Here is a 17,270-nt window from a genome sequence, read left to right as displayed (position 1 = left end):
TTTACAGTAGAATAATAAGATAAACATTCTATAACAATGTGACACTTTAGGATTTGTGTGTGACTCAACTAAATACTGTTTAAATACCTTCATATTGGTTCTCTGCTTCTTAATGTGTTTTTAACAGACAGATTTCTGGGTGTCTGATTCTTTAGTTTTATTTATTAATTGTGAAAATGATACTAACTATTAGGCTATAGTCAGGGATCTAAGATGTTTATTACCTTTATTTTAAATTGCAGGGCATTTAAAAACACATATGTTGACTGGAATACTGTGCAGATACTTAATACTAAGAAGTTTGCAGTGGACCTATTCCTTACTTTCTCTCATGGATGATCATATTAAACATGGCCAAAGTTTCAAATAATGAATTAAATGTGCAAAAACCTCTGGCTTCAGACTGTTCTGAATAATCTGTTTCCAACATTTCTTCTACTTTCGAGACAAGCTGATGACAACTTGTGATGGATTTATTTAAATGGTCATCTGCTCCAGGCATGCTACTGCAAAATTTACATTACATACACTGCTACATGTAGCTACATGCTAACATCTGGGAAATATGTAATCTTGGTTGCCAGTGTAGTTAATGTCTGCCTAATTTCGGATCATATAACTGCCGGAACATTTGTGGTTGTGGTAAATTTGGGGTTTAGAAGATTTTCTTGATGATTTTTACCGGCAGAAAGTGCCACTATACTCTGTTACAGTAATTCCCCAGCTAATGATGGTGCAATGACGCCAAGATACAGAAGACCCAGAAATGCTGACCAATCAGAACACTGGGCTTTTTCGGGTGGGGGGATTTACAGAGACATGCACTAAAACAGAGTGTTTCAGACAGAGGGTGAATACAGGTTTTACAGCACAGTCAGTATGAGGAAAATAAGGTGTTTTTTAAATGTTAAAGCAAGTACATGAGCTCTAGTAGAAACCCAAAATCCAAGTATGAACCTGAGAATGAGCGTAACAGGCCCCTTTAAGCATGTAATAATTATAGCTTTTGTCTAACAGTGATGGATTGACTTGTCGTGATAACAGTGCAGGGGAGAAACTGAAAAGAAAACTGTCAGATTGGTTGTAATACTGGTTCAGCAGGTTTATCGAACAGAATTTCCTGAAAATTAACCAGAATGACAGAAGTAAGCCTGGTTTACTGGGTAATCTTGCTTTCAATAACACCTCTCTGGAAGCATAAAGAAAACACTGAAATCCATTTGAATTAAACAACTGATTACTGAATGTGTTGATGAAACAATGCAGCTACTGTAGCTCTGTTAGAGACTATTTACAGTTACAAAGGGAGGGAGAGTGGGCTGTGTGGTAACCAGAGGTCAGACTGTCTCTCTAATACATCACTACACCTGTCCCAGACAGATGATAACAAATATTGGGTTTTATCTGTGGTTGTTTTGTCTTCGCCACCACATCAATCCTCAGAGAGAGTGATGGAAACCTGAACTTGCCTCTGAATAAACCTGCCGTTGTTGTTCTGTGGGCTCAGCTGCCCTAGCAACACTTTCCTCTGCATCGCTGCCGGTAAACAACCACTTCAATCGCCATAAAACCACATCCAGTCCAGTCAGTGGTGAGCACACACACCTGGGGTCTGTTTCTGCAGCCTCACACACACCGACACACACACACACACTCTCCTCGTTAGCTTCACACTTGTTTCTCACAGTGGTGCTCATTTGCTTGTCACATGTATAATGAAGCACAATTACCAGTAACCACATCTTCACTGGAATCATGTTGCAGGATAATTTCAGAACGTGTTATTAGCTACAAATACAATATAACTGGGCTTGTTTACTATGTGAGGAAATAACAGTGGTTTTAACTGGTCAAAAAGACATTTAAGATTATAGTGAACATCAAAACAAAATATTGGTTTACACAAGAGGGGAAAACACCAGCTTTCTTGTCTAATACAATAAAACAATCCCACTGATAATTAACATTGGTTTGCATGTTTTAGCTCATATTCTGCACATCACTATACTTAACTGATATTTTTCTTACCATTTGGTTTCTAGCAGACTTTTGAAACTTGTTTGAGCTGCTGAGATGAGCATTCACTGGTTCCAGTTTCTCAAAATGGAGGGTTTAACCAAACAAGTAAACATACAAAACATACAGCCCAATTGACAGATTTGTTGATAATAAAAAATAATGGTTGGTTGCAGCACTTAATAAAAACATCAAACGGTTTGTAGTTGTGAAGTAAGTACAAGCCTTTATGAATCCTAATCCACAGAAGTTCTTTCTGTCTAAGTGTTAAATTAGTGTTTTTCTTTTCTTTTATATCAGACAAGATAAGGTTTGTTTTTACCTTGACATGTTTCTTCCAGGAAGACACCCGTTGAAACATGTCAAGGTAAAAACAAACCTTATCTGATATAAAAGAAAACACTACTATCAATCCTGTCTGAAAACAAGGACTGTATAGAGATATACAAATAGATAGATGCTATCATATATTGACTTACTTTGGAGTCATACTGTGATGATATGGACACATTTTGTTATACAAAATCATCCTAATTAATCATTCTACACACATTTTCATTCTGAACTCCCAATATGAAGTTCTTGTTATTTATCATGTGTGAAGAGTTGTGTCCGATGTAATGCTTAACAGCAAAAATAAATTTCATTACACTGATTATTATGTCATTTTGAATATATATTTGGTATGTTGTGATACACACTAGGTGGCCACTTTTTTACAGTAGTTACACCAATGAAATATGATGAAATCTCATATTTTAGCTCAGCTGTAGATTCTACATACTTACATAGATGATAATTAATCATATGATGATGATAATTTACCTACAGTATGTGTTTATTATTAAGGTTGTAGGTTGCAGTGGTGTTGAACATTATATTGAGAGGTGCGTCAGATGTTTTGGTCACGCACATATACAAACATGAGGGGGAAGAACATTGCAACACATTTGAATATAATACAGTCCAGTTCAACACCTTTACCAATTACAGCCTCAGTGATATGCTTTAGATTTCAGATTTCTCTTAAAGTTTTTATAAAAAATGGCCATTATAAGCTTAATAAAGGTAGAATAGGTGTCAGAGCAAGTGCTTATGCTCATTTCATGGTCGACAACAAAAGCTCACTTAGCATTCTCTACATACAAAAGAATAGATAAATCTACACATCAATCCATTTATCAGGTCATCCAAAGTATGCGCTATGTACAACATCTATAAGTGATTGCAGGAGCTCAGCTTACACAAACAGCAGACTCAAGCTCCATCAAATGAGATTGTTTCACCTAATCCACCCCCCCCGTTAAGAAATGTCTGGTTGCAGACTTGGAAGTACAGCCACCTTCAAATCTGCAAAACAAAAGCAAGATGTGTGGTTCTATGACGCATGACTGCAGCATATATATTCAAACTGTAGGCAAATGGCTGTGTTTCTGGTCAGCAGGTGGAGGAGAAGCAAATTCACAGTGAGAGCCACACCTCAAACTCTACAGCTACAGGGCCAATAACCAGACTTTGACCTCAACACAGATAATTCTTTCTTCTTCTAATTTACTTTTAGTGTATTTGCTATTTGAGATGTCATTTCACTCAGACAAATTCCTTTCAATCACTTCTGCTTCTTTAAAAAAACTGACAGAGCTTTAGTGCAACGTAAGAACTAATGTCTCATTAAAGGCACAACAATAGCTGCACACAGTCAAACCAGACATGCTTTAATGCAATGTGATGTCTGTTTGGAAAGAAATGTGTCACCTACTAGGGGCCATGAGCACAACGAAGACAACGCCATTGTTTATTACATAATTCATGTCAGCCTCAGCCAATCCCTCACGTAACCTCAGAGCCACTGGTTTCCAAACAGCCACAGATAAATGGTTTCTGGGTGGCTCCGTGTGTGACTATTTTGTCCTCCAGTTTACTTTAGTGTTACACTACATTGAAATTAAGCACTTCCTCAATGGGTGTTAATGATTTGTGTTTTCACAGCAGGTATTGTAGATATTAAGAGTAGATTATTTTCCATTATTATTAAAGGTATACTATGCAGGATTTTCTATAAACAAAAAACAATATGTAGACCACACAAAAGTTATACGTCACAATCATCAAATATGACCCACTAGAAAAGTGGTGGTGTATTTATTTGCTAGGACCTTGACCTCTGCCTGTATTTCCTTTTTATTTTGCTGTGTTCAGGACTTTCTGCGCGCGTAGCCTCCAGCCAATAACAGCACACAGGTGAGGTCGGGACTTCATAAAATGGTAGCAACCAGGTGTCAGACAAGTAGCAGCACAAATCCAAGAGGACGCTACAAAAATCGCAGACACAGCACGGACAATACGTGAATACAGTGGGGCGAAACTTCAAGCAGACAAAGCTCGTTCCAATAGCATGAATCTGGGGTTGGCTTTCACTCTCACTATCGCTGGCAAGCACTGAAGAAGAGGAAGAAGATGCAGAGCGACATGAGTGTTTTCTGTTTGACAGGTAGGTGCCAGCGGTTAGCTTAGTAAGTATGCTAACTATCGCCCCTCTATTATAACAAGTGTAACATTCTTACAATAACAACTTGCAGTGTGCATACAAGCAGTGTAGGGGGGAGGGGCCAAGTTTGAATGTTGTGTTTACAAACAACAGCCGCAATTCCTGCATCATATACCTGGTTCCCAGCTGGTCCAGCCACAGGGTCCAGATTTCTCCTTAGTCATTAGTTCTAGGTCCCATGATTTAATATATTCAGCATCATACTTGTGTTTGGCCATGTTGTTGAGCTGTCTCTGGCAAGAAGCTGTGGGTTAGTCACTCACTCTACAGCACAAAACAGCACCTCATACTAAAAGCTCTGCACTGCAAATTTTCTGTACTTAAAAATAAATGAGTAGTGATTTTTGTGGGTTTTTTTTACAAACTTGACATATTTGCGGGTCACTTGCGGTCCATTCAGAATGGGCCTGCGACCCAGTTTCGGACCGCGACCCACCAGTTGGGAACCACTTGCTTTAAGGCAACTGTTGTCAGTTTATATCACTATATTTACTACATTTTAATCTGAATGCCGCAGAATTGACATTGGTGTTTGAATTAAGCAACCTATAAGTGCTGTGGTGTAAAGCCTGAGAGAAAATGTTTCAATCACCTTTTTCGTAAGAAGAAAGTCGTTACTGCTATTTTGACATTTTGAAGAAAATTATACCAGAAAATCAGGAGAAAATTAAATAAACACATATTACTTAAACTTACAATGATAACTCAAAACACCTGTCTTAACTGGATATGTAATTTTACTGACATGTTTACAAATGTGAAAGAAAAAACTAAAGCCATTTTAGACTATATCTTCTCTGTGATGTGCCAAAATAAAAGCATTATCTCTGCTTCATATGTAATTTCATTTTATTTCCAGCTGTTTTTAAGATGTGTTAATATGTAAATATATCTAAAGGATAGCTACTTACAATATTAAAGCCATACAGATTCAAGTCTGTACCAGAGCTAGAGCAGATGGCACATTCAACATATGTCTGATGCTCAGTGCGAAATTTTGAGTGCAGACTGCATTTGACAGTTTTGTAATGAATAACATGGCGAGCACTGGAACATCAACACTTCCTCTTTACCCTCAATACTGAGCCAGACATGTATCCTTAGCATCAAGTATCAAAAACTATCAGGTATCATAAAGTAAAGTTGGCATCAAACGCTTGGACAGATTATTAACCTTGTTTATTATTAATTTATTTGTCAGGTATTTCATAAGTGTGCAACTTGTAATTAGGGAAAGTTAATGTTCAGCTGCTTCTTGTGTTACAACATTAAACACCAATGCAGTGAAAACTTGGGCATATTCAGCTAAATGAAAATGAGAACAGAAACACTATCCAGCAGCAATTTACAATTATTGCATTATCAATTAACCTGCAGGTTATTTTCTCAACTGATAAATTATTGATAGCTCCATATCAATAGCAAAATGCCTATTGCAATTTCCCAGAGTCCAAGTTAATATCTTCAAATCCTCGAACAAGAAAAACTTAAACTTTGAATTAAGTATCGATAAGAAATTAAACTTAATTAAAATTAAACTTGTAATCTCTTTAAAGCTGTGTTTTGTACACTAATAACACTTAGCTAATGCTGTCTCATAAATGCCTGCAGTAAATCCCGTCTTTATGACATTTATAAGGTTCAGTTTTTGTTTTTGGTGTCAGTTAAACTTGGGGGTCATTTGGAGCCTGGCGTTTGTGCTGAGAGAGGTGTTTCTAACATTTAGTCTGCCTTCATGTATATAAATTGAGTAGGCGAAATACCAGAAACACCTCACAGTGCAATGAGAAAAAAGTACATTTGGGTAGCACATTTGAGGGATATCATATCGTCACCAGTGTCCAGCCCTACTTACAGGTATTCATTAAAAATTAGACTTCTGTTGGGAAGTAACAAGGCTTTGATCTGTCAGTGCTGATATCAGGTCATGTCTGGTCACAATGGGCAGCAGAGTCACATGCGAGTGGGGTTTGGTGGTGTTTATGGAGGGAGGAGGCCCTGGGCAGAGCTGCTCCCCTGGGTCCTGTGGGACGCCTCTGGCTGTGGCTGGGACAAGTTATCTAGTTAGATTTGAGGCGATGCCCACTGAGCCGGACGTGAGGGACTTCCTGTGGTAAAAACTGTGGAGTCCAACAACTCATACTCCATCCGCATGTCTGTCTGCATCTGTCTTTGTGTGGCTATCTATGCCCCAGTTCTGAATAAGCCAGCATCCTCAATGGCACACATACTTTCTACACCAAAGAATGCCAATGTGATATAACCACTTAACAGGACAGAGTGAGATGTTGAAATTTGGGTTGTTATTTTCTTCCGCTACCTGCTTGGCATTGCCTCGGTGGAGTGGGTGGATTCAAAGGTCTGGACACATGCAATGCTTGGCAAGCTTTGAGGCATTATTTCAGCAAGGAACTTTTGTTTTTTTCCTTTATGTGGCAACTACAAAAATAAATGTGTTCCTTTACTGATCCAAGTACAGTAGATCCTCATTTGTCCCCCTTTACAGACAGGTCAAAGGTCCAGAACAGTTACAGAACAGTACTCCGAGAGCTGGTACAATTCTGATGTCTTGCTCAAAGACACTTTAGCAAGGCAGTGCATGCAGACATGGAGGTTTGAATCTGTTCCTCCAACACAAGCTGCTAAAATCAGCTAAAATCCCAAATCTCTTTAGCTCCTGTGTAATACAGTGCTTGCTGTTACTAAAGAACACATCTCGAGGCAGTTTCTGTACTAACAAGTCTAGACAGATGCAGAAAGGCTTTAATGAGGTATACTGATAGACATGATGGAACAAACAGAAAAATGCCTGGTATCCCATTCAGAAAAAAACCCTGCAGATTTTGAGCCTCATTACAGATATTTTGTACCATCAAATCAGAAAGACTGTGGCCAGAATCAGTCCTGTATTGTGTAATACATTGTGTATCAATGCCACTAGGACAAATTCCTTTCCAATTATTGCACTCGTTGAATGAAGTGAGTGTATCTCTTCATTTCAAGCAGGGGAAGGAAGTTCACGTCTCCAGGCTGATAACAGGCTGCCCTGCTAGCCTATCTAGTCATATTTCAGGCTGACAAAAGCCAAACATGCCACTCACACTTTCCTTTGAAAAGAAGAGCTTAAGCCGTCTGGGCTTACAGGAGGACACAGAACCTGCTTTTGTTTTCGGGACCTCCACAGTCTACACGTAGCTTTTGCTTCCTATTGGAATCCGATACTGAGTGAACAACTGTATCTAAAAATAGGGGTAATTTGTCAGGTATCCAGTGACCTCATAACGTAGATAAGACACCAATCTATCTCAGTACTTGCGGGGTTGAAGGTGTGTAGGCTGGCAGGGCGTGCCTTTACAAACACCAGCTTGCTTTGACTCGAGACAATCAAAGTTGACTTTCAATGGCCACCACGGGGCTAATCTCTTAGAAAAGCCACTTAGAAAACTGTTTACCCAGGCCTTTACTGCAACTACTCATTCATCATCGCACTGGTAAAAGAAGTATTACAAGATTCTACGTAAAGAGCAATACCGCAATTTTAAATACTCCATTATGAGTAAAAGTATTTAAAAATGTACTCAAGTATTTAAGTATAATCGGTAAAAATGTCTTGTATGTATAGAAGTAGTCATTTTGCAGAAAAATGTCTCCTGTACCTGATTTAATATCACGCATCTTTATTAGATTAATGACACTAATAAATCAATGAGTGAGTAAAATTTTACTGTTATGGCTGGTCAAGGTGGAGCTAGTTTTAATTACATAGGCCTACAGCTGGGTCTTTTACTCAGAGATATTTAGTCTGTGGGGTCGTGATGTGATTAATAGGGTAGGGAAGAAGAAAATTAAGTTGAGCTACATGAAGTTGCACTCATTATTTTGACTTTTTTGTAGTCTTAGTGTCCTTTAATGAGTGATAACTTGATCTCATCAGGCCTCAAACACTTGTCTGTATGTATATGTGAGGTTTAAAGGGCAAATGTTGGATTGTGTGGAACTGTCACATCTGAAATGGGGTCAAGGGGCCCCAACTCAAAGCTGCCAGAGCCCCTTGTCCCATTTGGATTGTATTTTATAAACTTATCATACTGTCATTACCTTAAAATGAAAAGAAACTAGTTGCCACACATGTCAAATAAATGTAGTGAGGTGAAAATATAATATTTTCCTATGAAATGTAAAGTATAAAGTAGTGTAAAATGGAAATACTCATGTAAAGTACCTTAAAACTGTACATGAGTAGAAACAAGGGTGTCTGTGTGGATACTTTGAGTTAAACACTAAATCAACCACATGACTTTTTCCCTCCTTTAACCACAGGTGAGTTCTTACCTCAGGTGGGCTTATATTAAACGCTTCTGCTATTTTTGCGTACAACTCCTTAACATTGGAGAATCCCTCGATCCTGCCGGTGGGGCTTCCGTGAGCCAGCTGCGTGTGGAAGACCAGTTTGGGCCGCAGGTTGGCAGGTGGAGGCGGCAGCCCCGCTCCGTTCACGGCGGATTTAGCCAAGCTCCCGGCACCTGCGTGTCCGCCGCCGACCTCCTCGTTTTCCACCAAATGCTCCTTCGTCGACCTGTTTTTCTTCCTCCATGGTCCCAATGGCATCTTTTCTTGTTGTTTGTTTGTTTCTCGACGTTGAAAGTGTAAACTCCGAGCCGCTGCTAGAACATTGAAGTAGCTAACCTGTTGAGTTCCAAGCCCAACGGTCGTGTTGTCCTTATTTACTTCCTTCTTTACTCCGAGCTTTCCTAAATGCCTTCCTTCCTTTCTTCCTTCCTTCCGCGACACACTTTTCCTTTTCCTCACCTGTCCCACAGCTTAGATGTGTTCTTCGACAGTGGCTCGGCACTCGCTGGGTGAATAAATGCTGTGAATATTCAACAGGTAGGTGGCGGTGAGTGTGGGATAAACTCTGACACAACCTGCTGGCTGCTGCTCGGCTAACAATAGCTACTCTGTTTGTCTATCAGCGTGCCGCGGGACGCAGGCGCAGTGGGACCGACCCGGGCTCAGTCCCAGTGCACCTGCACCCTATCACAGGGGGATCACTGTAAAACAATTACTCAGGTATTTTTTAAAACACGTACTGCAAGTTACTATAGGTTAAAGTGGCCTGAATTATACCTGCACACTAGTAGTGGAAGGTGACTGAGTACATTTACTCAAACACTGTATTTAAGTACAATTTTGAGTACAATTTTGACATACTTGTACCTCATATTATCCCACTTTATAGGCTCTTTCTACTTTACTACATTTTTGAGGCAAATATTGTACTTTTTACCTCACTACTTTCATTTGACACTTTATATTAGTTAATTTGTACATTAAAAAAACGTGTGATATGCTTATGCAGTACTATAATCTACCCAGTAGTATACAAAAAGTGTCTACAACTGGCTCCACATTGATTAACTACAACATTAAAATGCTCTGACATGTATTTTTAGTGATAAAAACACAATTATATAATATTCTAAAACAATATAACCCTTTGAAAGGAGCCTCTCTGCGCAATGGGTACTCTTGCTTTTGATACTTTAAGTACATTTTTCTAATAATTCTTCTGTACTTTTATTCAAGTACCATTTGAATCCTGGAGTTTTACATGTCATGAAGTATTTTTAGACTCATATTTCTACTTTTATTTGAGTAAAGTATCTGAGTATGTCTTCCACCACTGTACTGCACAATTTTGAGGTATTTGTACTTTACTTATTTTCATTTTATGCTACTTTACACTTCTACTCCACTACAATTTGGAGGCAAATGTTGTACTTTTTACACTACTACATTTATTTGGTAGATTTAGCTACTTTGCAGAGTCAGAATAATAATACAAACTACTCATCAACTAATTCATTATGAGGCATTATGAGAGGTTAAGCTACCGAGCAGTACTTAAAGTAATTAAAATTAGCTCAAACTTTACCAGCACCAACATTAAAGTGATGAACACATGAATGCATCACTAATTATAATTCAATCATATGATATAATCTGAAATGGGTATGATATGTACTTTTACTTTAATTAATTTAAGAATCTTTTGATGCTAATATAAGTACTTTTGTACTTGAGTATGATTTTGAATGCAGGACTTTTACTTGTAACAAGATATTTTTACCATGTAGTATGCTACTTCCACCACTGCTGCATACAGAAAAACTGGTTTCTTGGTAAAGGATTGCTCAAGTCTGTGGGAGTAGCTACAATCAATAGATAGACAGACAGATAGACAGACAAAGACACAGACAGATGAATTTGGTGTGACTTTGGTGGGAAGTAATAAAAAGTGCTAAGGTGCTATAGGCCTCTGTATTTGTGAAGTTAAATGAAAATCTATGCACACGTTACAGCCATGTAATACCACTGTACATGGCTTTAAAAGAGCCCAAACACTTGTCAGTGTTGTTTTTAATGTTGCACTTCCTGTTCTGAGCTTCAAAATTAATGAGTACATATGTCAGCAGCCAAATGGCCCTCTCTGTCCAACAAGGACCCTGCCTCTGTGGGCCCCTTAGCCATAATGAGTGATGTGGCGTCCCCTGGTGGGAAAACACACATTGAAGGCCTCTGTGTTGGCAGCTGACAGCCAGCAACTGATACCAGACAGCTATATTTACACACTCATAGCTTTGCCATTAGTAAGCATTCAGTCAATGTATTTTAATTGCACATCAGAAATTGTACTGTATAAGTTTTACAACAATATATATTCACATTTCACTACTAAAATATAAGTCTCAAGATCTTTTTTGCTTGTGCTCACTTTGTGCATTATTACTATGTGGACTATAAATAGTCCTCAGCAGCATTCATGGTTTTAAAGTGATTGTTGCACTGTTTATTTCATGGAGGAGGATTCATCACATACCACCCCATAACTTAGACAGCTCAAGATCACGTCATGTGGAAATATTTATTTTAAAATTCAAGCTCAATTATCTTCACGTCACTTTCTAAAATGCACATATGACTGAGTTCACTCAACCACGTTCCTCTTGAATAACCTGTACACTGATTTTAAGACCGCCTCTAAACTGAAGCTTGTATCTCTACATGACAACATAAACATGAATGACAGTTTAGAAAATGTCAGTAATGAAGCCTGTCAGATCGAAACGAGAGCAAGAAAATGTACTGTTTGGCACTGCAATGTTTCCCAGGATCACTGTTGACTCACTCACTACCAAATATTTCCTATAAACAAAAAGATAAAGTGATTGTGGCAAAGACCCACGTACATAAAATGTGTTTCTTTCAGATATCAACAACCCAGATTGTCTTTCACTTTCACTTACATCAACTTGGCAGCATGCATGGTATTTATAAAAACACCAGTTAGCTCAAAAATAGAAACTGCACATTCATCGTAGGGGGTCCATCTGTGAACTCTCAGAACTGTCTGTGTGTGTGCATGTGTGTGTGTGATTGTGTGCTGGTAATGAGGGTGAGCGCTGTCATGCGGTTATCTCCCATCGTTCAGTCTGTGTCCTTCATCCTAAGCAGGTAAATGCCGCTTCAAGACGTCCTTGGCGTTGCCTGGCAACGCCTCAGGAAAGTTAACATCAAACTCCACCACCAGGTCCCCTCTCTGCTCGGGGTTTTTGGGTAATGGCAGACCCTGTCCAGCAACATTCTTTCTCATGCCAGGCTTGATGACATCCGTGATCTTCATGTTGCACGTCTTCCCGTCTATCGTCGACACGGTAACCGAGCATCCGCACAGTGACTGAGAGGACAGGAACATGGAAGTCAGAGTGAGAATCAGGAGAACAGCAACCCACACAAAATCTACTGTAAAAACCCAAACTAGTGCGGGGTAATATTAGAATGAACATGATATTAATAAAGATATGTTCTGATATAAATATACTGCATGATGTAGCAAATGTTCACAAATCATATAAAAAGTCAAACTGATTCAAAGCAGGTGACTACGATGCATGGCTTTACATTACATAAAGCCAAAGTCATGTCATGTGTGAAACAAAAAAGAAGCAACTAGTTTTGTTAGTTAACATCTTGCCTCTAATAACAACAGATATTCGTCGAATAGCTGAAAATATACATGTCACACTAATAGGATTCAGTGTAAACACATTTACACACTTAATCTTAAAATGCAACACCTGTGAATTTTAATCCTGACATCCTACATTTGACATTTTGAAAATATCATATATCAGCCAATATTCATTTTTTTATGTAAGTATATACATTAAAAAAATTCATAAGAATCCCTGTTTTAAAGACTTGTTAACAAGAAATGTACTGAGCATGTTCTCTGGTGAACAAACTTCATAATGGAGATGGTGTCTAAATTGCCTCAAACACATCCTTGGCGTTTTCATACTGCAGTACTTACACGTACATCAACACTACTCCGTATATCTGTGATAAACTAATATCAGCTCTAGTAGTTGGTGAGCAGGTTCCTCTATTCACAAAACTAGTTTTGTGATATATTTATTTACAGATCTACACATGTACTATTAATATTTTGGACACTGGGCAAATCATGTGACTATTTAGACAAAATACTAGTCGGCCTAATTTAAGGTCCATTTGATAGCTTTTTCCAGAACTTTCTCCTGCTACAGAGCACAACAGCAGTCTTCAGTGGTGGATGGAGGTTTGCTCAGCTGTTGAGGAGATGGCTCAGTTGTCATCACATGATAACAGGTGGTCATAATCTCTCTATTCAAAGATCTCTGGGCGTAAACTGCTGTGAGATGGTGTGGAAAGCTCTGGAAAAAGCTAGCGAGAGATCCCTGAGATAAGATTGTTTTATTAAACTACTTTTATTAAAGTCAAGAATGCAACTTTCATGCTGTTATGCATGCTATTTGATTATAGTCACAAATGTGTTTTAGCAGAGACGACCTTTTCCATTTAGTTTGCAATTCTAAATTACTTTAACTAAAAGAATGAACAATGTGAGTGGAAACATTTAATGTGATTGACAGGTGATTCAATTTCTCAGCGTGATTCATATCATGTGGAGCTGATCTGCGGCTGTTTGCATACATCGATCACATATTCAGAGATGAAGCAGCAAGATCTCAGAGTGTTGAAGAGAGTAGGAGGAACCATATAAGTACATCTTGCAATGTGTGCACGTGGGCGTCCGCCACCTCTCTGCCCTCCCTGTGATAGAGCTCCTATTTCTCAATGTTGATGATCTAGATTACATAAGTGCACAGCCAAAGTGTGTGTGTAGTGCAGTACTATGCTCATTCAGGACACCTGGACTTTCCATGGAAAACAATTTTTGAGGCAGACTACCTACAGCTTATTGATTGTGACCAGGTTTTTTGAGCATCTTTAAAGCATCACTCTAAAGTAAATATGAGGTTGTTCTGATTCTCCCCTGTGTGTGACTAATCCATCTATCAGACTCTATTAATACTACACTCAGTCATAAGTGGGTGCCAAAATAGAAAATGCCTCACCTGTCGTAAGCTCACACGCACGGGATACACAATGTTTGAGCCCTCCCGCCTAAAGTGGGGGTGGGGCTTGTCCTTGATGACGAAAACAATGTCAGCAGGTATGGTATTGGGTGACTCATCTCCCTCTCGCGGGAACGTGATCTTGGTTCCCTCTTTCCAGCCCCGCTTGATCTCGATAGTGAGAATCTTATCCTCATTGCGCATGGTCCTGCCATCTGGATTTAGCCTTTTGCGGGAGATTTTCATCCTCTTGGTGCAGCCGTGGAAGACCTCCTCTAGGGTGACCCTTAGTTCATGGATGATGGCTGGGTCCTGCTTCCGGCGCTGTGGCCCTCCGGGGCCGATGTGCCCGTCTCGAGGGAATCCATTCAGGTTGAAGTTGGTGAAGGAGCCGAATGGGTCATTTCCATCCACCTCCATGTCGTCGTCATCCCGGCCATTTGCTTTGCGCCCAAAGAACATCTCGAAGGGATTTGAACCCCCAAAGAAAGTGGCGAAGGTGGCATGTGGGTCCCCGTGGAAGGTGTAGGTGAAAGTGCTGCCTTGTCCATCAGCAGTGGGCCCACTTCCTCCCTTGAGACCTGATGGATGACAGAAATGATTCATCAGTCATCCTAACTTTGACACACAGCAGTGGGAGAGCTTTATACCACGAGTGCATACTTGTGCATAATGCATACTTTGACAGTCCAATTCACCGGATAAATACTGGGCCCTTACTAAAGGGTAACTTCTTTGTTTTTAAACCCAGACCCTATTTTTCATGTTTTTATGTCTAAGTGACTAATGGGAACAGCAATTTTTTGAGATTGGTCCAATACTGAGTGAGAGGGCTGCTGCCAGCAGCTGCAAAACAGGCTGCAATGTAACCTCTTGGGGCATGTGCGCACCTTTAATTTACATCCACTTAAAGTGCTTGTTTTTGCCACTGACAGGCTCAGATTGTGTGTGACAGACATTATGGAAAGGATTCTTACAGAGATAGATCTTTGTTAAAGAGTAAGATTCTTTTTGTTTAACCAGAAACAGCCCCAAAATCACTAACCCAAAAACCACCAGACTCCATTTAAAAAAGGAGTAATTTTAGAGCATATAGAGCCAGCATGTCTTCACATCAGACTGGGTGGATTAAGGGTTTATTTCAACCAGGCCAGAGTTGGTGATTGTTGGAACAGTGGAAAGATGAACCAAGACGGCTTTTGTGAGTTTTATTTTGATTCCTACAACTTTGAATGAAATGTGTTTTTTATCATTTTAAAATTACTCTTTATTTAAATGGAGTCTGGTGGCGATTCCAAGCCTGCTTCTGGTTAAACTAAAAGGATCTTACTCTTTAACAAAATCCTCTGACTAATGTTGTCGGACAATTAAAATAACAATCTGAACCAATCAGTGGCAAAAACAAGCACTTTTAGTGGATGTAAAGCAATGGTGTGCACATGCCCCAAGTGTTTACATTGCAGCCTGTCAAAAGTCTCTGGCATTAGCCCTTTTGCTCAATACTGGACCATTTTCAAAAACTATTATTCCCATATGTCAGTTAGATATAACATGGGAAAGGAGTGTCCAGGTTGAAAGAAAAAAAGTTACCCTTTAAGTAGAACAAGTATCACCCATTAAGTGACCAATCCATTAAATACAGTTTATTAGAGCTGCAATTATTGGCTGATTAATTGACAGAACTATTTTCGTAATTGATCAATTGTTTGTTGAACATCAGATGGTTCCAGCTTCTCAAATGTGAGAATTTGCAGCATTTCCTTGTCTTAACATTGTTGTGAACTGAATTGTGGTTTTTGAGTGTTGGTTGGACAAAACAAAACTTTTGAGGACATCACCGGATGGACATTTTTCTGATGTGTTATAGGCCAAATGATTTAACATTTTTTGAGAAAATAAACAGCAGAGTAATTGGTTTTGAAAGTATTCAGTTGCAGCCCTGCAGTTTATTTGTCACTGTCGTGAGAAAATATAGGCTAGTGATTTGTCTGAAATTCATTCAGTGACAACAGTCTGTTGCATCAAGTTTCCTTGCCTTGGGCTACATAAAAATGATCCCACAGAGTTCCACAAAGTGTGTTATACAGATTTCAAATTTGATAAAAAAAAGACAGATATTGAACCAGTATATTGGTCAATACCCTGAGCTGAGGTATTGTAATTTGTATCAGGAGACTGTGTCCCATCTTAGTACAAAAGTGGATCAAATCATGGTGCATTTTACAGGACAGTTTGGAACTTAGATCTTTGTTAGACAAATTCTGAGACTATATGCACTCAACATCTTCTATTAACGATATATTTCAGAAGATAATTACTCAGGTAACGGGTTTGTCCAATAGTAATGTTAATGCAATTGCATTTTTCACCAATAAGGCACATATAGATGCTCTGTTTGTTGCAATGCTTGAGTGAACCGTTAAAGGTCCGGTGTGTGGGATTTAGTGCCACCTAGTGGTAAAGTTGCAGAACTACCATGTGTCAGGCATGTAGGAGAACTGAGGTGGCTGATATGAAAACGCGAATGGCCCTGTCTAGAGCCACTGTTGCTTATTCTGGGCTACTGTAACAACATGACACACAGAGAGGACCCACTCTGTATGTGGATATAAGGCTGTCTGAGTCAATGTTTTCGTTTAAGTCTCTCCAAAAGACATACTTCTTTTGGAAATCATAACCTGACTTTATCTGAACTGTCTGTCTATTTTATTGATAACTTATTGATGTTACCTCCCATTTATTATCTTGATTTTAGTTTTGGCCTTCCTTATTTTGTCTTTTACGTTGTTGACATTTTATGACATGTTATTTGTTTTATTGTCTTTGTGTTTAAAATGTGTTTAGTTTTATTGTGCAGCACTTTGCAACTGTGTTTTGAAAGGTGCTTTATGACTAAAGTGCATTATTATTGAAATTACATAAATGGTTCATTCTACAGAAATAAATAGTTATGAATATAATATACAGTTGTTGCCAACAGATGCCCCTGAACACTGGACCTTTAAATTTCCCAGGTCATATTTCATGTTGGGGTTTTATCAGGATATATGTGCATGCTTTACAACTTGTTTCATTTACAGTGGCTCTTTCTGAAGATCTGAAGCACCTTATCACATTAAATGGTGAAAAACAGTAAAAAGCTCAATATGCTACTTTTAATGTTTTTGTCTAGATGTAGAGATGGATGTTTCTCCCTTTGTCAGACATGCTTCCCACCCATAAGCATTTGTTCAGACCCTGTAGGT

The 17,270-nt window shown here is 38.9% G+C and overlaps 3 protein-coding genes across 3 annotated transcripts in view; 1 reads left to right on the top strand and 2 right to left on the bottom strand.

The window, feature by feature from the left end:
• The window catches only part of gipc2 (GIPC PDZ domain containing family, member 2), a 20,762-nt gene extending 11,235 nt beyond the window's left edge, over window positions 1-9,527 (bottom strand). The window contains exon 1 of the mRNA XM_033650322.2: window positions 8,897-9,527. Coding sequence (XP_033506213.1) covers window positions 8,897-9,172 — 276 coding nt within the window. The 5' untranslated portion in view covers window positions 9,173-9,527. The remainder of the gene's footprint in view (window positions 1-8,896) is intronic.
• The window catches only part of slc25a24l (solute carrier family 25 member 24, like), a 25,703-nt gene continuing 12,177 nt past the window's right edge, over window positions 3,745-17,270 (top strand). The window contains exon 1 of the mRNA XM_033650319.2: window positions 3,745-4,507. The gene's annotated coding sequence lies outside the window, so the exon portion shown is untranslated. The remainder of the gene's footprint in view (window positions 4,508-17,270) is intronic.
• The window catches only part of dnajb4 (DnaJ heat shock protein family (Hsp40) member B4), a 6,687-nt gene continuing 892 nt past the window's right edge, over window positions 11,476-17,270 (bottom strand). Inside the window, exons 2-3 of the mRNA XM_033650321.2 lie at window positions 14,026-14,606; window positions 11,476-12,302 (exon numbers count right to left, since the gene is read on the bottom strand). Of these exons, the coding sequence (XP_033506212.2) occupies window positions 12,072-12,302; window positions 14,026-14,606 (812 nt within the window). The 3' untranslated portion in view covers window positions 11,476-12,071. The remainder of the gene's footprint in view (window positions 12,303-14,025; window positions 14,607-17,270) is intronic.

This window comes from Epinephelus lanceolatus, chromosome 12 (genome assembly GCF_041903045.1).
Source record: "Epinephelus lanceolatus isolate andai-2023 chromosome 12, ASM4190304v1, whole genome shotgun sequence".
Lineage (NCBI taxonomy): Eukaryota > Metazoa > Chordata > Actinopteri > Perciformes > Serranidae > Epinephelus > Epinephelus lanceolatus.
This window is presented reverse-complemented; position numbering and strand designations above follow the sequence as displayed.